Below are 25,320 nucleotides of genomic sequence, written 5' to 3'. Positions count from 1 at the left end.
CAAACAAAACCATTTGACAGAGAGATCATGTTGCCTGACAAATTGCATTGCACATCACATGTTTTAATACAGCGAGATGACCAGAATGAAAAAGACTGGTTTGAGGGAGGAAAAGGAGAAACTTTACGTTTTGAGAAAATGTTTTAGACAGAAAATGTGTGTGCAGTTTAAGTTTGTCTGACAGAAAAACAGCTAGAGCTTTACTCAGTGGCAGAAGATTCTGTGCCTCACTTATTGCTCTCCGAAGCCAGCAGACAGGGCCCAGATTAGAACTGTTTGTGAAAAGCTGTGTTTGTGTTACAGACAGAGGAAGATAGGGGAGGGGGTGAAAAGGTGAGAGTCTGGGAGTGTTTATGTCAAAGTGCAAGCATTAAATCTAGGTAGAGAGAGTTGTGGTACCCATTGACAAAAGGAAAAGGGAGAATCATTGTATGACATTTATTTGTGCCTCAGATATACATCCAGCATTAACAGAAGTGCCATCAGAGTTATGGGCAAAACACAAATACGATGTGGGTTTAATTAAAGAATGTGAACCAGTTGTGGTCACCCCAAAATCTGATTTCAGACCATGTCAACGTCAATAACCCTCTAAAACTAGAGGCAATTCTTGCTATAAAAACAGTGTTTGAGTCACTATTAAAAGATGGAATAATGGTGCCATGCAATGATTCTCCAGTTCGCACTCCAATTTTTCCTGTAAAAAATAAAAAATAAGGGATGAGGGTTAGCCCACAGAGTGGTGATTTGTACAGGATTTACAGGCTGTAAGTGCTGCTGTCAGGCAAATGGCTCCATCAGTGCCAAATCCATACACAATTTTGTCACAAATGCCACAAGATGCATCATTCTTCTCAGTGGTAGATTTGGCAAATGCATTTTTTTATCATGCCAGTTGATAAATACAGCCAATTCTGATTTGCATTTGCATTTGAGGGCAAAGGTTACAACGAAGCCCTAAGAAGGAGTTTGGAACCTTTGACCCTGACAGCAGGTACAGCTCTGTTACAGTATGTGGATGATCTTTGCTTGTGTGCTCTTGATGAGCTTACATGTGTGACTGACACTGTGACTGTCCTGAAGCATCTGGCTCAGGAGGGCCATAAAGTCAGTCTGACAAAACTGCAGTTTGTAAAACAACAGATTACATTCCTGGTGCATGTAATAACACCAAATAGCAAATCACTGTCTGAAAAAGGGTTAAAGCTATAAAAGAGGTCCCAAAACCACTGACAAAGAAACAAATGCTTTCATTTTTGGGGATGTGTTCCGATTGTAGAACATCTATTACAAATTCTGCAATTTTTGAGTTTGAATTGAAATTTTGAATTTGTGTGACAGGATTGAGTGGACAGAGAAAGCGAAAGAGGCACTTCTGAACCCTTTGTTCAGATGGTTGATGAGAAAAATGTATGACTTCTGAGATTTATGACTTCTGTATTGTTGCAGCATCATAGAGACAAATTGAGACCTGTGACATATTTTTCCAGCAAATTAGACCCAGTTGCAGCAGGCCTGCCACACTGTTTGAGGGCGGTGGCAGCTGCTGAACAGGCCGTGATGGCTTCTAGAGAATTCGTAGGTTACTCTGATCTGACATTGATGGTGCCTCACACAGTGTCCATGAGAAGTCATAGGTCCTCTTCTGACTATTATTAATTCCTCATTGTCATTAGGATATGTCCCCAAAACCTTCAAACTGGCTGTTATTAAGCCTCTCATAAAAAAGCCACAACTTGACCCCAGAGAACTTGTTAATTATAGACCAATCTCGAATCTCCCTTTTTTGTCCAAGATACTAGAAAAGGTGGTATCCTCACAATTACATTCCTTCTTAGAGAAAAATGGTATATTTGAGGATTTCCAGTCAGGATTTAGACCGTATCATAGTACTGAAACTGCTCTCCTTAGAGTTACAAATGATCTGAGTAGTCCTATCATACACTTTATCTCAAGTCTTGATGATTTATTACCCTGATTTATGGCCTGATTTATGGCCGTACAGTCCGTGTAGATTGACAGGTAGTCAGAAGTGTGCATGGTCAGTTTGGATTGATTTATGACTATATGGCCTGTCAGTCAAAGCGGTTGCCATGCCACTGGGTCCTGTGACCCTTGATTGACATGGCAGAGGTGTGTAAATCAAAAGATCAAAGAGATCTCAGATTTGACTTGTGTTGTGTTTATTACTGAATATATGATGGTTGTATCTGTAACCAGAGCAGTGGTGGGGGGTTTCTTATGATGGTTGTATCTGTAACCAGAGCAGTGGTGGGGGGTTTCTTATGATGGTTGTATCTGTAACCAGAGCAGTGGGGGGGGGGGTTTCTTATGATGGTTGTATCTGTAACCAGAGCAGTGGGGGGATTTCTGTGAAGTCCTGTTGTTCACACCTAGAGACAGTGGGGAGGTGTCTGGGTTTTTCCTGGGGGGGGGGGGAAATGGCTGTGCAAAAGTGAGGGTTTTGATGTCTTGGCAAGATCAATGTTTGTTTGCTCTATATGGTGCTGATACCTAGGCACCGACAGGCCACATGCCCCCCGTCTACAAACACATTTGAAAACGAGGACGATGTCTGGTGTCTTTCCAGGTGAGAATTTCAAAGAGTGAGAGAGACCATTATCTAAATCATCAACTAACCAAGTCGCTGAAGAGATAAATAATTGAATGTTATCTGAAATTAATAAAATCAAACAAGCATTCCTTAATTTTAAGAAAATACTATCCATAATATGTGATGTGTAAAAGGAGTTGAAATCTCACGCTAATTTTAAAACCGACTTTAAACACACACACACACACACACACACGCTCGCATGCACACACACACACACACACACACACACACACACACACACAAATGCATGTTGATATTTAAAATAGGTGATACTATTTTCTATATAAAAAATAGTCTCCATTCGTTTCTTAAAACATACAGAGTGGTTTTTACGTTAGGTTGTTGCTCACACCTACATTGCTTCCTTTGAGGCTGCTGTGGCGCCATGTGACACGCCTCTTTTTCGCGACTGTTTTTCGCGTGTACAAAAGCTAACGCCACAGAAGCTGAAGCTTTCTTCAGCGGCTAAAACAGTTTTTTTTTTGCTACGTCTTAAAAGTACGAAAACATTTTTAAAAATGTCTGGCTCTCCTAATGGTAAGTCTAGTTTTCATTAACAGCCATTTTAAATCAAATTTGTTTATGTGTGATCACGAGTCATCCCATTACTTGACAGGCAATTTGATGTTCTGTGCACAGAGCAACGGTTATGAGACGATTGTGAACGAAATCAAAGCACTGAACGCGGGCGGTATGTTTGAACGATTGTTTCTTTATTTATTAAAAACCGTTATGTATAACGAATGCGTGTTTATGATCGTTCTTTTTTCATTATCCCCCACCGACAGCACGCCCTCCACAGCCTAACGTTGCGTACGAGGTACCGGGGGTTAGGACTGACATCACACCCGCGCCCGGTAAGTTCTGTTAATAATTTATATTATGTTGTAAAAAATAAAATAAAACTGTACTTGTGGCAGGATTGACGTTTATGATCGTTTTTTTTTTTCTTTTTCTTTTCCCCTTTCTCATTCATACAAACAGCGAGCGCACAGTCGATTAGTACGGTGAGGGGCCGAGTCGCGAGAGAAAACAGGGGATCGCTCTGTGGGTTTTTATTTTTAATCAATATATAGATCTATTAAAGATTTATCTTACAATGTCAGAAGAAAAAAGACTAAATAAAACTTTGTGTCTGTGCCAGCTTGTTTAAGACAACTTGTTAACCGGTACCCGTCCGTTACAACTGCGGAACGACATGAAACAGCAAACAGTGCTAGACACGGAACACCATTAGGAAGAAGAGTGGTTGTGACCGCGCAGATCCATTCACCACCGCAAATATCTACTAATTCTACACCTGTTGGTATGTATTAATCATTTGTATTATTATTTAGAATATATTTGTATCACATCCATGAAAAAAAAAAAAAAAAAAAAAAATGTTTGTTCTTTCCACTCTAGATTGTACGGGGAGTTTTGCAAACAGTATACCTCAAGCAGTTGCTGATGCAGGTGTTAGAAGACCGTGGGTAAAATCAAGATCACACCATGAACACCAGAATGTGACTGCTCTCCCGGTTCAGCCCGATAGACAAAAGACTGTAGACCCTTGTGAGATCGACGTGATACCTAACACCCCCGAGCGAAAACGTCCGAGACAATCAACTCGTGAGTATAGAGGAATTAAATTAAATTATTATTATTACTACTATCGGTATTAATTATTATCAATATTGTACAGAACCAGAAGACAAGGAGCTCTGGGACGAGCATTTTGCTCAAGCATGGGATGGATGCGATATGAACGTCCAATCTAATGTGGATCAGGAGAAGAATTTAAATCAACCCACAGACACTGTTGAAAACGTCGCAGATTCAGATGATGATGATGCAGACAAGCTTCCTTCAAACCAGGAGGAATACAAGAACCAGCAGCTGAACGACACAAACAATGACATTTTGAACACTATTGTCAAGAACCAAGAAAGAATTATAGAGGACCAAGCACGTCATAAACAGCAGAACGACGCAAACAAAGCCATTTTGGACACTGTTGCCAAGAACCAAGAACATCATAAACAGCAGAACGACGCGAACAAAGCCCTTTTGGACACAGTAGCCAAGAACCAAGAAAGAATTATAGAGGACCAAGCACGTCATAAACAGCAGAACGACGCAAACAAAGCTGTTTTGGACACTGTTGTTAAGGAGCAGCAGAAACACGGGATCATCCTTAAACATATTGTTGCGTTACTAAAACGTCATGATGGTGCACATGCTAAGGCGGCCTGTGATCAGGAAATGACTGTAACGCTGTTAACTGAACTGCTGGATCTTTTTAAATAACTGTATTGGTGAGTCCTATTTTCTTTACCCAGTTTTTTTTTTTTCTAAGTGTGTATTATTTTTGTCACAAGTGTGCATAGATGTGGTTTTATGATTAGATTTTTTCCTTCTTCTACGTTTAGTTGTGTGGTGTGTATTTTGTGAATATTTTTAAATAAATTAGTGTTAGAAATGGCTGCAAAACGTTGTCGGGAGTCATGTGATGGTGAACAAGATCCACCGTTAAGGGGCAATAGGGATGATAATTTCCAAAATCAACAAAACACCACAGAAAAGCTACTCAGGCTCATACAGACTGTTGATGAGATGAAAAAACACAAGCCGTCTAAATTGTTAAAATTAATAAACAGGGTACAATCAAGGGCAGAGCCTCCTCCAGAACCGGTTTTTGATTTTGAACAGTTTTTAAACTCTCAACAGCTAGACGAAGTGTCAGAACCAGTTTTTGATTTTGAACAGTTTTTAAACTCTCAACAGCTAGACGAAGCCCCCGAACCAGTTTTTGATTTTGAACAGTTTTTAAACTCTCAACAGCTAGACGAAGCCCCCGAACCAGTTTTTGATTTTGAACAGTTTTTAAACTCTCAACAGCTAGACGAACTGTCAGAGCCTGTTTTTGATTTTGAACAGTTTTTAAACTCTCAACAGCTAGACGAAGCCCCCGAACCAGTTTTTGATTTTGAACAGTTTTTAAATTCTCAACAGCCAGATGAGGTGCCAGAACCACGACCATATCCAATTTTTGAACAGTTTTTAAATTCTCAACAGCTAGGTGAGGGAGCAGGTACCAGGTCACATCACACACTTGACCTAACAGACCCCTGCATGGGTCTCACTCAAGCTGAAATAGAAACACTTGTAAGAGCGGGTGGCGATGTGGCCGGATACTCTGTAGTACCACGAGGGCGATTCAATGGTTTGGAAATCCGCAGGCTTATAAATCTAAGGGAAATATCTTCTACACGTCTATCAGACTACACTGTGTTTTTACATGACGCGTTTTCCGAAATAGTGGCGTTTTCCAGATTATTAGGTGGAGATGGTAGTTTAATTAACATCACTTTGAGTGGTCCTAGCTTGACATCTGATGTTAATACACTCTTGTCAGCTAACAATGATTACAGTGTCGATCTCTTCATCAGTGATCTTGAAAAAATCATGCAAAGCAACACAGATGTACAGTTTGATGAGTGTTTAAATTTAAAAGTGTCTATAGCAAGAAGTAAACAAGGAGGTGCTCGACGAAAATTAAGGGAACTAGCCCACAATCAGGTGATTGATAAGAACAGACTTAATTTGTTCGTCCCCTCAAACATTGCAGGGGAAAACAATCTTTGTTTTGCAATCTGCTTAGCACACTTTCTTAACCCTCAGAAACCACACACTGAGTTAGTGTCCGTAGCATCAGCATTGCAGGAGTCTGCAGGATACACCGATCAGCATATGATATCACTTAAGGATATTGCCCAGTTTGAACGTATGTTGAATATTAAAATAGTGGTCTTCTATAGAACGAATACAGGAAAGCTGGAGAAATATGCAAACACAGATGTACCGCATCCTAAAACAGTGTTTTTGTACCTGCACGACAATCATTATTTTATGATTAAAAATCTGAAGGGGTTCGTAGGCACACCATACGTGTGTGAGTATTGCTATCAAGGGTTTACAGCACAGCGAGATCACAGATGTCAATACACTTGTGATGTTTGCAACGATTCTGAATGTCATCTTTACCCCAAAAAAACAAAACACTGCGGTGACTGTTTGAGGTACTGTAGGTCAGACTATTGTTTTCAGAAGCATAAAAAACCACCTCTAGGTCAGAAATTTGCACAGTGCGACGTTACCAAATATTGTGGTAAATGTAATAAACGTTACCACGTCAGTGGCGTCAACCCCAAGCCACACAAATGTCCAGCGGATTGCTGTGTTCACTGTAGTGAGGTTTTGGTTACCGACGGTGTGCATCAGTGTTTTATTCAACCGGTTAAGGTGAAGGAGCCAAATAATCGCTACATTTTTTTTGATTTCGAAACTCGTTATGAAAATAACAGACATTTTGCAGTTTTTGTATATGCGATCACGTTTGAGGGAGAAGAATTTTCGTCCGAAGGTTCTGATTGTGTAGATCGTCTCATTAAGAAATTCAGACAGCCTCGTTATAATAATTACACATGGATTGCACATAATGCATCTGGATTTGATAATTTCATTCTTTTGGAATACTTCACTAAGATGGGGATCCCTCCTAAAATTACAATGCAAGGGTGTCGTCTAATCCATATGTATGACGAGGCATTCAAACAGAGATTTATCGATAGTTACAGTTTTATACCCATGCGTCTAGCCAACACGCCTGCTGCTTTTAATCTGACCAACTCTGTGAAGGGTTATTTCCCACATCACTTCAACCGTGTTGAAAATGATTCATATGTCGGACCATACCCTGCTAAAGAGTTTTACGGATATACGACTATGTCAAACAAAGACAGAATGGAGTTCGATGCATGGTATAGTACTATCTCCGACCAAGTGTTTGATTTTAAAAAAGAACTAGCAATTTATGGAAAAAATGATGTCGTTCTGCTGAGGGATGTATGTATGAAGTACCGTGATGAATTCATTCTGTGTACAGGGCTGGACCCTTTTAATTACACCACTCTGGCATCCACCTGCATGGCTATCTATAAAACACACTATCTCCCAAAAGACACAATAGCACTGACACACAACAGCGCATATATCAATCAGAACAAAACATACTCGAACGTATCAATTGAATGGCTTGAATATATCAGCAAATCACGTTCAGTGGTTGTTCAACACGCTCTAAACTACGGCGAGGTGTCATTCGGCAAGTATTATGTAGACGGTTTTTATATCGATGGCACAAATAAAAAAACATTAGAGTTTGCAGGGTGTTTTTTTCACGGTTGTGAACAATGTTATAACCCCAATGATTTAAATCCATTATTGAAGGTACCTTACGGTCTTCTCAAAAGACAGTTTGATGACAAGATTGAAATTTTACAGAATGCATACAATCTTCATACCGAGATTCAGTGGGAGTGTAGCTGGACCCATGCTAAACAATCTGATGCCGATGTGATTGCGTTCATGTCCGTCTATAAACATTCTGAGAGATTGAAACCCCGCGAAAGTTTGTACGGCGGTAGAACAAATTCATTCAAGTTGTATCACAAGACAACAGAGGGTGAGGTCATACGGTATGTGGATTTCACAAGTCTCTACCCGTTTTGTCAGGCCACAAAGTGCTTCCCGATAGGTCACCCCCAAATAATTTTCAAAGATTTTGATAATCTTGAAAATTATTACGGCCTTGTTAAGGCTACAGTACTACCACCTCGAAAGCTGCTTCACCCTGTACTACCCTACCGCGCAAACAAAAAATTAACTTTCCCGCTCTGCAGGTTGTGTGCAGAACAACAGAACCAGACACTACCATGTATGCACACAGATGAGGAAAGAGCCATCAGTGGTTGCTGGGTAAGCATTGAAGTGCTAAAAGCTATTGAAAAAGGCTATGTTGTGGTAAATTTGGATGAGGTATGGCATTTTCCCCAACGATCAGATACACTGTTCCGTGATTATGTTAAAACATTTTTACAGTTCAAACAGGAGAGCTCAGGGTTTCCAAAAGATGTGGTGACCGATGCAGACAAAGAATCTTATATCAGAGATTACTTTGAGAAAGAAGGGATTCAGTTGAATGTGGACAAGATTGAACCGAACCCTGCGCGTAGATCGATAATGAAATTGGTCTTAAACTCACTCTGGGGGCGGTTCTGCCTTCGTGAGGGTTTACCTAAAACTGAAATACTTACAGATCCGGAACAATTTGCACGACACATTTTTAGTGCAGAGTACGACATCAGACATTTCTCATTTGTGTCAGACACTGCGGCAATTGTACAGTGGAAAGCCTCCCAGACTCGCGATGTCAATGTCTTTATTGGTGCTTTTACAACTGCCCATGCGCGTTTAGAACTCTATGAGCTTATGGACAGGCTGGGTGATAGGTTGCTTTATTGCGATACCGACAGTGTTGTTTTTACAACCAGAGAAGGTGAATATGAACCGCCACTAGGTCCATATCTCGGTGATCTTACTGATGAAGTCGGGCCCGGCGATCATATTACCCTCTTTACCAGCACTGGCCCGAAAAGTTATGGTTTTGTCACCGCTATGGGTAAGGTTTGTATGAAAGTGAAAGGCATAACACTTAACGCTTTAAACTCCGAAGCCATCACATTAGATTCAATGATTGGACTTGTTAAGCATTATGTGAAGGGGAGGGGTGATAGCCGTCATATTCTTGCACACAACGACACTATTGTGAGGGATAAAAAGGATTTGACGTTACACAATAAGTCATTTGTAAAGAAATTCAGAGTTGTGTACGATAAGCGTGTACTGCTCCCTGACTTCACTACACTTCCATATGGCTTCTGACAACGTTTTTGGTGGGGGTGTACATGACACAGAAGGGTTTGACATTCGACTCCAATGTCCTTTTTCATTGGTTATAGCAGGCCCAAGCAACAGTGGTAAAACCTTTTTTGTAAAAATGTTGTTGCAAAATGCAGGAAAGTTGATTTCTAAAAAAATTGACAATATTGTTTTCATTTATTCTGTATGGCAACCTTTGTATGATGATTTGTTGAATATGTATGATAACAATATTAAATTTATAGAAGGAATTCCACAAACTTTGGATGATGATGTTTTGTTTCCTGTCAATAAAACATCCCTCGTCATAATTGACGATTTTATGCAGGATGCTTCCAATAACAAGCAGATTGAGAAACTTTTTACAGTCTATGTACATCATAAAAATCTGAATGTTATTTACATTCTACAGAATTTATTTTTTCAAGGTAAATCCAGCAGAACTATTAATTTGAACACAAATTATCTGGTTGTCTTCAGGAATTCGAGAGACGCTGCACAGATTAGTATTTTAGCTAAACAGATGTACCCAAACAACTCAAAGTTTTTCATGGAGTGTTATGAAGATGCTACTGGCTCCCCCTACGGTTACCTTTTGATTGATTATAAAGCAAAGACCCCCGAACAGTATCGTCTCAGAACTGCATTACTTTCACAACATCCTGTTGTATACCTCCAGAAAAAAAAAAAACGTAACTGATTAGAGTGAAAAAAAGATGTCTGGGAGACTTTTAAGAAACCACTCTCTTTTAAAGCTGTTATTAAAAGCAACACCCAAACAAAGACGTGTTATTTTACAGGCAGCCACAGATGAGTTCATTTTATGTTTGTGTGAATTAGCTCTTAATGTTCTCCACGGTAATATCCCGCTCACACAGCAGCAACACCAGAAGCTGAAAAGAAAAAGAACTGAAATCAAATTTGTTGCAGATAAGAAAGTCGGAGTCAAAAGAAAGAGACGGTTGATTAACCAACAAGGCGGGTTTCTTCTTCCACTTTTAAGTGTTGCGGTCCCTTTCATAACCAGTTTGATCGCATCTAATAAATAATGTCAGGGATGGAACATGCTGAGAAGATGTACCTGGTTCCACAAAGACAGCTGGATAAACTAAAGGCAGGTACCACACGTGAATCTATACATCAGGTAGTGGAGAACGATCTGGATATGACCATGAGGGATATTTTGCACAGGAATGATCTGGAACCATATGAAAAGGCAAAGATGTATACATCTGTATTGCAGAGGTTTTTAACATTATCCAAGCTGGCAGACAGCGAGACCAGCACACTAACATTATCACTTCCATCAACTGCACAAGCTGAGAAAGAAGAAGAACCTGCGGAGTCTACGGGTATGAACACCCAGTATGTTTTAGATGTTATTGCAGATGATGTTTTGAAGAATGTCCCACAGAGGAATGAAAAAAACGTTCGCTACATTTTGGATAAAATGTCTAAAAACAAAGATATTGCTTCTTGGACAGCGTCGGGAGAGTTTGTATTTAAAGGTAAAACCATCCCTGGTTCACACATGCTGGATTTAGTTAAAAGTGTCATGGCACCGCAAAAGATTCTTGACGAACGGAGACCTGCTGGGTGGAATGAGTTTCTGGAGGCATTTGCCTGTTTAAACATGCCTTATTCAACGGTCCCTAATCACTATGTTAGACATACGATTAACTCTTTTAAAACCAAATCGACACCTCCAATAACCAAATCTTCTAAAAAACGTAAAAAACGTGAGGTAGACCAAAGTACCACATCAGGACAGTTAAATTATCCACAAGATGGTGTATTTAAATCCCCCACTGGTGTATTTGACCCTGATCGTAGCAAATGGTTACATTTTTAATCTCTGAGTTTTTTATTTATTTATTTTTTTTTAGAGACTGCGTTCTCATTTTTTTATTCACCATGTTATTGATATTGTTGTGTGTGTGTGTGTGTGTGTGTAAAATAAAGAGTTATAACAAGAATTTTCTATTTTGTTTTTTATTATTGTGAAATATTAAACACTTGACATGAACATTTCACCCGTTTGCACACACTGAACACACTTGAAAACATTTTCATTACATTGAGATTGTTTTAGTTTTTTTACAAAAGCAGACACACGTTTGTCGTTTTTAATCAAATCGTCACTATATAACTTTAACACATAATCATAATCACGACCCCTTGCCATGTGATAGAGAAAGAACACACAATGCTGTCCGCAGGTATCTGATGAAAAATCCTGGACCTGCACAGAGGAATATTGTACCACTCTAGAATTCAGTTTTAAAAAATCACTGATTATTAGTGGAAAACTGGGATAGTCATATTTATTTCCAAAGCTATCGAAGAAATATCCAACGCCGTCCTCGCTTATGTGGATGGCAAGCCAGTGTTCACCAGGGAGGCGAGAAACATGTGTGTTAAAAATAACCGATGACGGTAATTTTCTTAAAGGTGTTTGTGGTAAGTAGTCGCATGGGAGCACACCGAGGAAATGGGTGTTGCATGAAATCTTGTCCATGATAGCCGTAAGCTGGATCGTGTTCATTATTATGTATTAATAGTAATCAACCAAGATCTGACGGCGGTTTGACACTTCAATGACACTGTCAAAAATAGAATAGACAATAAGGTTAATTGTGTGGGGTAGAGGCTGTCTGAACCGTGCTTCAAGTCTAATATTCCCCGACTTGATAAGCGAGACGTGTTGTCCACAACCCTCGTCAGGCGTGAGATTGAATGCGTAGAGGGTGTAACCGTGCAAAAAGTCCTCTCTATCAATAGACAGTGCTTGGTTTTTGAGATGTTTACCGGAAGCCAAGGCTATTTGGTAGAATTCACGCACTGCAGAACCGCTCCCATAATCAGGTTGCAGAGGCTTTGCAGGGAATTGCTGACCGTCCAGATAAATAGATAAAAATTCTAAATCATAATTTTTAAAGGCAAATGGGTTTTTATTATACGATCCTGTAAAGGCATCATTGTCAACCATGGCTAGAACAATAGATTTTGGAAGAGTTCCTAAGAATAAGTTTTCTTGATTGCAGACTCGTGAGCCTGGAGGGATTGAAAAGTTTTTCACACAAACGCGGTCGATAGGGTACTTGGCGGTGGTTGAGAGCAGCGCTTGTGCGTGCCCTAGCCTCACGGCGGGTGAGACGCTAACTTTTTTCACAAATAGCGAGGCTGACAGGATGTTTAGCTTGTAGGCGATAGCATCGTTCCTCATCAGACAGAATTCATCTTTACCCCGTGTCATACGAATTTTAATGTCGACGCCATTGAGCATCAGTTTTTCCTGAAAGAAGATATCGCTGTGAATGGGTGCTAGTAGCTCGACAACATTACTAGCGTTGGTAAAGGCCGCTCTCTTTGTCAGACCGTGATTTCCTCCTGCAGGGTCCGCAGCGTCCATGTGGCCTGCTGTATCTTTATAGAACAACCCGGCGGAGAAAAGTTTTTCCAGGGTATGTTTATCATAATTTAAAAGGCACTCAATAAGACAGCGATAAGCATGGGTGTTTGTGCTCTGTGATATCAAACGGTCCCCCAGTGACACGTCAACCTGTGAAAATATTGTTGCCCCTGCATAGTTGATAAGGCCCACTGGTGCTCCATCTGCGATATCTGTACCATCAGGATTAGTGATTTTGACCCTCAAAAATAATAAAACATTGTTTAAGTCGATATAATCTGCCCCATTTCCTGCAATAAAAAACTCCAAAGGCGATGTGTCCGAAATCGCTGATAATGGCGGTATCTCTATATAGGTGTTTTTTTCAACAGCAGTTTGTGTCAGAGGCACTGTGAACAGATCGAGTTCAGATTTAATGCATTCTTCCGACATGTTATGTAGTAATGCCATGATCTAGAAAATTGTTTTGACAGATTTCTTCGGCTTTGCGGTTGTTACACGTTTTGCTGTTTCCTTGCGCTTGCGTTTTGCGACTGAGGTCTTCTTAGGGATACGTTTTCTTTTCTTCTGTGTTTGACCACTCCTTCTGGACCCCGGTGGCCTGGACGTTCTTTTGCGAGACATCACCATTAGCCCCGATCCGTCTTGAGCATTGTTATTGTTAAAGGAGTGTGTTAGGGTATTGCTAACAACATCGCTTAGTATGTTTTTTGCAGCTGATTTAAGATGTGGTCTTGCAATACTAAATCCACGTTTTAGTAATGGTATGGCCATTCGAAAGAGACCCCTGAAAAGCCCACCTAGACCCATTCCATACATAACGCCACCCCCTGCATAACCAGGAAGGCCATTACCGGCCTGATTTTGGTAATAGGCCACGTAACGCTCAGGATCCATTTTGTACGGGTTAGAATAGGGCATTATTTATTTTTAAAATAATCCCTGTTTCACGGGTCTGAAGTGTAACTTAGCACTCACCTTGCCGTAAGTGAAACGCACCTTTTGATTCTGATCGTCTTTTACCTCTATAGTTATATCTGTGATGGTTGTTTTATTGACAGGTACGTAATGTGCCTTATCGTATCTAACACTGAGAATCTTATTATTCTCACCGTCTATATGTACACATCTCAGTAGTGGGACGTGCATCACCAACTGATTGATATTCAATGATATCTGTATATATATACAGGCTGTAGAAACCACCGTTTATGTCTGCTTGATACGGCGCATACGTCACAGCCGTGATTCCTCGGCCATACTCTTCTTCATTAGCGGTATTTGCGGATTCTATAGCGACTCCGGGGGTTAACCCTAATATAACAGCAAGCTTCCCATAAAACGTCAGCGATATCTTCGGAGGGGCTTTTAGAAAGACTCTGTTTTTTACATGATCGTAGCCAAGGGTCGTCCCTGGAGGTAAAGTTGTGTTGATTTCTCTAATCAGAAATAGAACATCCTCGTAATAACCTGTCTTTAGTGTGTTACATAGCTTTGATATGGTCTGAGCTCCATTGCTGATGTGAATCTTAATCCCTTCGCCAACGACATGATGGTCAGACTTTTTCCACCCATCATCGTCCTGTGTGATAATATATGCACCGTCTTCCTCTGGAAATGTGTACCATGATTTGGGGAATTCAAATTCGATCAAGCCGACCTCCCATTCACCTTTTAGGCTTATAGTTCTTGCCAGCATGGTCCTATAACTAGAAATAGTATTTTCTGGATAAACGGCTAGCGACGCATTACAGGGGAGCGTCAAGTAAAAACCACCCTCAGACATGATTGTTTTTTAAACGAATGCGCACACATCTATGTGTGTTTTCATTTTATGGCGTCTGCACATCTACCACATCTTTCTCATTCACCCATGTGTTGAATTTTGAAGGCCATCCTAGCCACTGGATCAGAACCTTTGTTGACCTGCCTTCTCGTCTCCTGTCCAAAATTTTTTCTATTTTAAATGTTTTGTTTGTACTCACAGATATTTTTTGCAATTCCTCCTCATAAAAAACCCCATCGATAACATCTCCGTCATAATCACAGAGTCTATAGACGGGGGGATCTCGCGGAATGCATGCTTTTACAGTGAAAAACTCTTCTGTATAGTTTTTCTCATATCCTTTTGAAAATGGTCCCCTTACTTTAGAAATTCTTACTGTGTCACCAATCTTATACTTAAATACAGGTTTGACTTTGTGTGAACCCATACCCCCATATAAGTTATGTAGCACCTCCGATGCATTTTCTTTGCATACGTCTATCGGTCTCATCTTGATGCTTCTGTGATAGCTTGCGTTGTATCCATCTGTGAGGTCTTGAAGTATGTCTACGTACCGTCTGGAGTTTGTAGCTGTTAAATATCGAAACATTCGGGCCTTATAGCTGCGGTGAAATCGCTCAATAATGCTAGCTTTTAACTCTGTACCTGTTGCAAAATGTAAGATGTTGTACTTTCTCATTACGTTTTGGAAATGTTTGTTAAAAAACTCTTTTCCTTTATCTGTTTGTAATTTCTGAGGGACTCTCCCCTCTTTCAATATGGATTCAAAAGCTTTAGCCACTTCAACACCACTCTTGTTTTTTAACACACGTGTCCAAGCATATTTACTGAAAATATCTATGCATGTCAACAGAAAATGATTGTTGTCGTTATCCTTGGCATATGCCGACATATCGACTAGATCCGCCTGGAACTGCATGTCGATACCATAGACAAAAACCCTGTTCCTTTTGTATTTTAGAGGTGCTGTCCTGTGTAATGTGTACGCATCCTCCCCGGCTAGCCAGTCTGAAATTTGTTTATCAGATAAGCGAACGCCTGTTTCCTTTAAAACCGCATCTTTTAAACGCCTTTTACCCCCTAAAGAACCGGGGTTAGAAGGGTTATAGTAAATATTTTTCAGAATCTGTTCAGACATATCATCACCCCTCAGAGTCTACAAAAGAATAACACATCTGCTTTAAGTGAATTGGTTTTTTATTTATCAAACGTTGTCAAGGTACTGAAGAAACTTTACACACATTACAATTTTTTTCTCAATCATGTAGTCAACCAGTGTTTCAATAATCTCACAAACATTAGTCTGATCATTTCTTGAAATCAGCATCACACATAGGTCTGTTACATATGTACACAGGCATAAAACATCAGCAATTCTTATACTGTTACCACAATCAGTCATTAGATCCAGTATTTTTCTGATAGTTACAGAAATCGGTTCACAGGCATTAATACACATACGCATGACAACAGTCCATTCATTTGACATTGTTCTTACAATTTCCATTTGTTTCCTGAGGTTTGTAAAACGTTTGGCATCAACATCACATCCGTTTACTGTTAAGGATACACCAGGATTGTCGTCAATGATCTTGTACAGCAAGTTGGTCATTTCACATCTAATACGCTGCTTAAATATACATTTAGTCAGTACATTAACACACCATCCGTTCCCCATGGCCTTGTTACGCTTGTTCAATGTGTGCACCGCCCTTCCAGCAGTCCACTGCGTCATAGACAATCTGTTCACTGGCGACATCCACAACTTTTTCTCTGATCTCGCGAAGCTTCTCCACAATGAAAACCTCGTCACGCAATTCGCACAAAATAGAGTCCACCGAGCCCTGGACCCTCTGTGGATTAATCCTTAAACCGAATCGGTTTAATGCTTGAGCTATGATGTGTTTAAGCTCAGGCTTTACCAGGTTACGTGATAATTCGTCAAAGTAAGCATCAAAGAAATAGGCGCAGGGTTCAAACAAACAGGAGTGTCTAAGTTGACTAGGATGATCAACTTCACACCCCAGACAGAGTTCCTTAAGCTTTTTGTTGATTAGGTGTTCCAACAGAATTACAATAGTTGCCTTTATGATTTTAAACGCATCAGTGCGAATACAGCCGTCTATGTCGTCGAAGCTGGCACAGACCGTGGCTCCAGCTACAGCACCGTTAGCACCGTAAGGCGTTGTAAGAAACGTCAGGTTGTGATACCCCAGCTCCATGCAGAAGTTATCCAGCCAGGCGTTGTCATGGGTTTGTGGGAGGATCTCCAGAGTCGTAGCGTTGTCGTCAGGCATTGCAGGCTGGGTTTCGGGGGTGTTGCTGTAGCAGCAGGCTGACGTGGATTCTTGAGACATGACGGTAAATGAATCTAGCGAGTGTACCGATCTGCAGACTTTTTCTTAATGGCTGTAATATGTGGGTGGGGATAAGAACTGGTCAGTTGTCTTGGAAACGCCCCGTTCAGGGTGGAACAATTTCATCTTTACGGAGCTGTAACGATCATACATATCACACCATCTAAACATCTTGTCAATAGATGTAAAAACATCATCAATTATATGAACATCTTTCCACTGAAACAAAAACTTCATGTCATAGTGCATGTAGTGCTCAGCTTCAGGTATAGGCCACAGATGTTCACGGATCTTTGTCTTGTCATTGCAGCAGAAAATGTAAACACAGTCATCAGGTAACTTTTTACTGTGATCCGCAACCACTCTAAATCTTGTGTCAGGGACTATGCCATCCCATTCTGCAATGTACAATGGATCATCACCACAGTCATTCAAATCTCTCCAGACATAGTTGTAGAATAACCACCAGTCTTTGTCAGGGAAAATCAGGCACGGCTCACGCGTTGTAAAATTGTCTTCAACATCCATAGCATAGATCTTCACGGTACGCATCACTTTGTCAAACACAAATCTTCCGACACGATCACCAGACATTGAGAAATCACGAGTCATCATATTAATCTCTTCATGAAGAAACTTTGTCAAACTAACGCTTTGTTTTTTCCTTGGTGCAAAAGTCAGTTCCTTTCTCATTTCAACAGGCCCTCTTGTTGGTGAAATACACATCACTCTTCTAGTGGTTTTGGGAGTTTTTGGAGCAGCGGGAGCCATTGTAACAGGATTGTTCAGAATGCCTTCTCTGTTTAAATCACTATTTCTTTAACCCCTATTTAAAACGTAGTTTCAGGATGTAGGCACTGTCTCTAGGTGTGAACAACAGGACTTCACAGAAACCCCCCACAGCTCTGGTTACAGATACAACCATCATAAGAAACCCCCCACTGCTCTGGTTACAGATACAACCATCATATATTCAGTAATAAACACAACACAAGTCAAATCTGAGATCTCTTTGATCTTTTGATTTACACACCTCTGCCATGTCAATCAAGGGTCACAGGACCCAGTGGCATGGCAACCGCTTTGACTGACAGGCCTTATAGTCATAAATCAATCCAAACTGACCATGCACACTTCTGACTACCTGTCAATCTACACGGACTGTACGGCCATAAATCAGGCCATAAATCAGGGTAATAAATCATCAAGACTTGAGATAAAGTGTATGATAGGACTACTGATCTGCTCTTATCATCTGATCGTGGGTGTATCTCTCTATTAGTTTTATTGGATCTTAGTGCTGCGTTTGACACAATTGACCACAACATTCTTTTGCATAGACTTGAACACTTTGTTGGCATCAGTGGAAGTGCATTAGCATGGTTTAAATCGTACTTATATGACCGCCATCAGTTCGTAGCAGTGAATGAAGATGTATCATATCGATCACAAGTGCAGTATGGAGTACCTCAAGGCTCAGTACTAGGGCCGCTACTCTTCACGCTTTATATGTTACCCTTGGGAGATATCATCAGGAAACATGGTGTTAGCTTTCACTGTTATGCTGATGATACGCAGCTCTATATTTCCTCGCAGCCCGGTGAAACACACCAATTTGAAAAACTAATGGAATGCATAGTCGATAAAAAAAAAAAAATTGCATGACGAGTAATTTCTTACTGCTAAATTCAGAAAAAACAGAGGTGTTAATCATAGGGCCTAAAAACTCTGCTTGTAATAACCTAGAACACTGTCTAAGACTTGATGGTTGGTCTGTCAATTCTTCGTCATCAGTTAGGAACCTAGGTGTGCTACTTGATCGCAATCTTTCCTTAGAAAGCCACGTTTCTAGCATTTGTAAAACTGCATTTTTCCATCTCAAAAATATATCTAAATTACGGCCTATGCTCTCAATGTCAAATGCAGAAATGTTAATCCATGCATTTATGACTTCAAGGTTAGACTATTGTAATGCTTTATTGGGTGGTTGTTCTGCACGGTTGGTAAACAAACTACAGCTAGTCCAAAATGGAGCAGCAAGAGTTCTTACTACAACCAGGAAGTATGACCATATTAGCCCGGTCCTGTCCACACTGCACTGGCTCCCTATCAAACATCGTATAGATTTTAAAATATTGCTTATTACTTATAAAGCCCTGAATGGTTTAGCACCTCAGTATTTGAATGAGCTCCTTTTACATTATACTCCTCTACGTCCGCTACGTTCTCAAAACTCAGGCAATTTGATAATACCTAGAATATCAAAATCAACTGCGGGCGGCAGATCCTTTTCCTATTTGGTGCCTAAACTCTGGAATAACCTACCTAACATTGTTCGGGAGGCAGACACACTCTTGCAGTTTAAATCTAGATTAAAGACCCATCTCTTTAACCTGGCATACACATAACATACTAATATGCTTTTAATATCCAAATCCGTTAAAGGATTTTTAGGCTGCATTAATTAGGTAAACCGGAACCGGAAACACTTCACATAACACCGTACTTTCTACATCATTAGAAGAATGGCATCTACGCTAATATTTGTCTGTTTCTGTCTTGTTCCGAGGTCACCGTGGCCACCAGATCCAGTCTGTGTCCAGATCAGAGGGTCACTGCGGACCCCCGGATCCAGTACGTATCCAGACCAGATGGTGGATCAGCACCTAGAAAGGACCTCTACTGCCCTGAAAGACAGCGGAGACCAGGACAACTAGAGCCCCAGATACAGATCCCCTGTAAAGACCTTGTCTCAGAGGACCACCAGGACAAGACCACAGGAAACAGATGATTCTTCTGCACAATCTGACTTTGCTGCAGTCTGGAATTGAACTACTGGTTTCGTCTGGTCAGAGGAGAACTGGCCCCCCAACTGAGCCGGGTTTCTCCCAAGGTTTTTTTCTCCATTCTGTCACCGATGGAGTTTCGGTTCCTTGCCGCTGTCGCCTCTGGCTTGCTTAGTTGGGGTCACTTCATCTACAGCGATATCATTGACTTGATTGCAAATAAAAACAGACACTATTTCAACTGAACAGAGATGACATAACTGAATTCAATGATGAACTGCCTTTAACTATCATTTTGCATTATTGAGACACTGTTTTCCAGTGTTGGTTATGCCATAACAACTGAATTTGACATTGTGGCCTCTGGCTCATTGCCATCAAATTATTCAGCACAAGCAGCTGAGCTTGTGGCATTAACAGAAGGATGCAAACTAATGACAGACAAATGTGTAACAATTTACACAGATTCACGCTATGCATTTGGGGTTACTCATGATTTTGGGGTGCTGTGGAAACACAGAAAGTTATTGAAGTCAGATGGGCGACCAATATTAAATGGACCCCTTGTGGCAGATTTGCTAGACGCTATTTTGCTGCCATAAAAGATAGCCATTTGTAAATGCGCAGCGCATACTAATAACAAAGATTCTGTGTCTACAGGCAATGCCAGAGCAGACGCAGCGGCCAAGGCTGCGGCATCTCAGCAGACAAAATCATCAGAGTGTACTTTGTTATCTGAAAATAACCCTGACATTTCTTCATCTTTACAGGGCATGCAGACATTTGCGACAGGACAGGAGAGAGAGAAATGGAATCAGTGTGGTTGTACGATGGTGAATGGAGTATTGATGAGCAGAGATGGCAAGCCTTGTTTACCTAAAAACTTCTTTCCTCACTAGACCATGCATCGAAAGGGGGACTGATTATGCAAATTAAAGAATTGTAGTTTACAAAGGGGTTCACAATTTATGCAGAATTTTTTTTTGCAAAAGATGTGTCATTTGTAATACACATAATGTGGCAAGAGGCATAAAAATGTCTCAGGTATCCCAGACAGATGGGTAGAGGTCTTCCCAAAGTCCAAACAGGATGCAGCAGCATCTTTTTTTTTTTTTTGTTAGTTAAACCAAATATATAATACAGGTCCTTCTCAAAAAATTAGCATATTGTGATAAAAGTCCATTATTTTCCATAATGTAATGATAAAAATTAAACTTTCATATATTTTAGATTCATTGCACACCAACTGAAATATTTCAGGTCTTTTATTGTTTTAATACTGATGATTTTGGCATACAGCTCATGAAAACCCCAAATTCCTATCTCAAAAAATTTGCATATCATGAAAAGGTTCTCTAAACGAGCTATTAACCTAATCATCTGAATCAACTAATTAACTCTAAACACCTGCAAAAGATTACTGAGGCTTTTAAAAACTCCCAGCCTGGTTCATTACTCAAAACCGCAATCATGGGTAAGACTGCCGACCTGACTGCTGTCCAGAAGGCCATCATTGACACCCTCAAGCGAGAGGGTAAGACACAGAAAGAAATTTCTGAATGAATAGGCTGTTCCCAGAGTGCTGTATCAAAGCACCCCAGTGGGAAGTCTGTGGGAAGGAAAAAGTGTGGCAAAAAACGCTGCACAGCGAGAAGAGGTGACCGGACCCTGAGGAAGATTGTGGAGAAGGAACGATTCCAGACCTTGGGGGACCTGCGGAAGCAGTGAACTGAGTCTGGAGTAGAAACATCCAGAGCCACCGTGCACAGGCGTGTGCAGGAAATGGGCTACAGAGAAGCAGCACTGGACTGTTGCTCAGTGGTCCAAAGTACTTTTTTCGGATGAAAGCTAATTTTGCATGTCATTCGGAAATCAAGGTGCCAGAGTCTGGAGGAAGACTGGGGAGAAGGAAATGCCAAAATGCCTGAAGTCCAGTGTCAAGTACCCACAGTCAGTGATTGTCTGGCGTGCCATGTCAGCTGCTGGTGTTGGTCCACTGTGTTTTATCAAGGGCAGGGTCAATGCAGCTAGTTATCAGGAGATTTTGGAGCACTTCATGCTTCCATCTGCTGAAAAGCTTTATGGAGATGTAGATTTCGTTTTTCAGCATGACCTGGCACCTGCTCACAGTGCCAAAACCACTGGTAAATGGTTTACTGACCATGGTATTATATTATGTGGGATATTGTGAAGAGAAAGTTGAGAGACGCAAAACCCAACACTCTGGATGAGCTTAAGGCCGCTTTCGTGGTGATGAGATGCATAGCAGATTGTCATCACTCAATGGCTGGATGAAGTGGTGCCCACAGATGAACATAGGTTTCATAGACAATTGGACGAGCTTTTGGGGCAGACCTGACCTGTTTAAAAGTGATGGTCTTCATCCCTCCTGGGGTGGCGCCACTCTTCTCTCTAGAAATATGGCATATAGTCTTAGTGTTTATACTTGACTAACTGGGGCCCAGGTCAGGAAGCAGATCACAAAGAAGCCTCTCCGTGTTTGAGATAGCAGTATTGGTATATTTAAAGCGTACATTTTGAAGTTGAAATCAGGTTTTTGTCGGAGATTCTAGAATGCAGTAGGGGCGTTTCATTGTCTGTCTGTATTTCCATACTGGATAAGCCGGCTTTTGTTCTTTTGTCATTGCCCCCGCCCTCCGAGGGAAGCGTGGCTATGCAGCGCTCTGGCCGGCTGTAGCTGATATCAAAATTCAGTGAAGATGGACGCCGCAAAGATGATCGCAGACGAGCTGAACCGTGGCCATTACACTGAAATGTTTTGAAGTACTTGAAGACAAGCCAGATGCTTATAAACAAGCGCTCACTGATTCTGAAGACGATCTGAGCGACGATGAAAGCAGCATAATAAGACTGTAATATCCCTAATCTACAACTGAGCGAAGATGATGACAAGGAAGAATGTATTGGACTGGCGTCAGACGAGTTGGACCGTAAGATATCAGAGGCTATATCGAATATTAACATTTGATGGGGATAAAGAAAGAGAAATGGGGAAAATCCACAAAGAAGACCCCGACAAAGAGAAAGTGTGCCCGAACGACTTATTTCATTGAAGGCATCGTGATCTGCAAGAATACTTTTGTTTCTTATGGGGTGAGTTTCCATAAACATCAAAGTTTGTCGTTTTGTGTTCATTCATCGGGGGTTCTCTATGTCCATTTTGCTTGGGGCCCCCAAATTGCTTCAAACGGCCCTGGAAATCATACTCTAGATTTAATACTGTCACATGGAATTGATGTTGATGGTGTTGAAATTATTCAGCCAAGTGATGATATCTCAGATCATTATTTAGTTCTGTGCAAACTTCTGTGGGAACTTTTGACGCTCTAGCGGTTAATAAACAGAACTGCTTGCGTCTTGCAGCAGACATCGTAGCCGGAACTACTTCTCTCTGTTTATGTCTATGAAGAATCACAAAGGTACTGGGTTACTCCACCGCGGTATCCCCGAAGCAATCTAAAATAGTCCGAATATAAACACTTATTATAGGTGCACCCTAGTAATTCAGAACAAGCCAAAAACACGGTTTGGAAAATGGATTCATGGTGTACTCGCTTATTATATACATTTTTCTACATTTTGAACACAAACAAAGTTACGGACCGCAGCTCTGATTGGTAATTTTTTTACCGGGAGCGATGGAGTTTCTGCAAATGGCAATAGGACCACTGGGAGGAGCCAGAGGAGCTGATTTTTTTCACAGATTATCTGTCTCATATTCTACTGTCAGGACATAATGACAAGATTAATAAATATGTAAAAAATATTTTTTTACAAAAGTTTCCTACAGCACCTTTAAGGAAGGTTAAGGAAAACAGTTTGACACCATGGTATAATGAGCACACTCGCACCCTAAAGAGAGCAGCCCGAAAAATGGACCGCAGCTGGAGGAAAACAAAACTAGAGGTATTTTGTATTGCTTGGTGGGAAAGTAACATATCCTACAGAAAAGCATTAAAAACTGCTAGATCAGATTACTTTTCTTCTCTTTTAGAAGAAAACAAACATAACCCCAGGTATTTATTCAATACAGTGGCTAAATTAATGAAAAATAAAGCCTCAACAAGTGTTGACATTTCCCAACACCACAGCAGTAATGACTTTATGAACTACTTTACTTCTAAAATCGATACTATTAGAGATAAAATTGCAACCATTCAGCCGTCAGCTACAGTATCACATCATACAGTGCACTATAGACTCCCTGAGGAACAGTTCCACTCATTCTCTACCATAGGGGAGGAAGAATTGTATAAACTTGTTAAATCATCTAAACCAACAACATGTATGTTAGACCCTATACCATCTTAGCTCCTAAAAGAGGTGCTTCCAGAAGTCATAGATCCTCTTCTGACCATTATTAATTCCTCATTGTGATTAGGATATGTCCCCAAAACCTTCAAACTGGCTGTTATTAAACCTTTCATCAAAAAACCACAACTTGACCCCAAAGAACTAGTTAATTTTAGACTAATCTCGAATCTCCCTTTTCTGTCCAAGATACTAGAAAAGGTGGTATCCTCATAATTATATTCCTTCTTAGAGAAAAATGGTATATGTGAGGATTTCCAGACAGGATTTAGACCATATCATAGTACTGAGACTGCTCTCCTTAGAGTTACAAATGATCTGCTCTGATCGTGGGTGTATTTCTCTATTAGTTTTATTGGATCTTAGTGCTGCGTTTGACACAATTGACCACAACATTCTTTTGCATAGACTTGAACACTTTGTTGGCATCAGTGGAAGTGCATTAGCATGGTTTAAATCGTACTTATATGACCGCCATCAGTTCGTAGCAGTGAATGAAGATGTATCCTATCGATCACAAGTGCAGTATGGAGTACCTCAAGGCTCAGTACTAGGGCCGCTACTCTTCACGCTTTATATGTTACCCTTGGGAAATATCATAAGGAAACATGGTGTTAGCTTTCATTGTTTTGCTGATGATACTCAGCTCTATATTTCTCTGCGGCCCGGTGAAACACACCAATTTGAAAAACCTAAAAACTCAGCTGGTAATGTGGAAGATTTTTATTAGTAAAGTTTCAATTAATCAAGTATATAATCAATGTGAATCAAGCCATTTTTGTTGCTAGTTGTTTTTCCATTACAATCCTATAGGAAATGGATAGAAAGGAATATGCTTACATGCAGGAATGTACAGGGCTAATGAATAACATATGGTTAGACATACATTAAGGACCTACCCTCCCTAGGGATTTAGGTAAAGTGTAATCTAAAGGAAAAGTTTTACCATGTGGAACCGCCCTGTAGAGGGTATATAATGAGATGCAACCTAGCATTCGAGAGATCTCCTTGCAAGGGGGCTCGACTTTGTTTTGCTTGAAGTCTTTTCTTCTGAGAGAAAAATCCCTGACTGAGTTTGATTCTTCTGAGAACCGGCAAAAGACACCACAGATTTGGCACCCCAGATGGGACTGGACAAGAGTGACAGAGTGGACAACCGCTTTTGAGCTGACCGATGATCAACACAACCGGGTGGCCACCATAAAACAAGGTAAGCATATTTGCTTATAGAATTCGTTTGTGTTGGTTGAGGTCAGTTCTGAGTGGTA

The 25,320-nt window shown here is 40.6% G+C and overlaps 1 protein-coding gene across 1 annotated transcript; it reads left to right on the top strand.

The window, feature by feature from the left end:
- Positions 1-2,833: 2,833 nt before the first annotated feature.
- LOC113046536 (uncharacterized) lies at positions 2,834-4,906 on the top strand. Its single transcript, XM_026207347.1, has 6 exons — positions 2,834-3,308; positions 3,406-3,474; positions 3,602-3,664; positions 3,762-3,923; positions 4,022-4,228; positions 4,302-4,906. Exons 1-6 carry the CDS (start codon positions 3,152-3,154, stop codon positions 4,904-4,906), a joined length of 1,263 nt encoding a protein of 420 aa, XP_026063132.1. The 5' UTR covers positions 2,834-3,151.
- Positions 4,907-25,320: the final 20,414 nt, after the last annotated feature.

Source organism: Carassius auratus, chromosome 28, assembly GCF_003368295.1.
Source record: "Carassius auratus strain Wakin chromosome 28, ASM336829v1, whole genome shotgun sequence".
NCBI lineage: Eukaryota > Metazoa > Chordata > Actinopteri > Cypriniformes > Cyprinidae > Carassius > Carassius auratus.
Note: the sequence above shows the minus strand (reverse complement) of the source record. Positions and strands in the feature narration are given on the sequence as shown.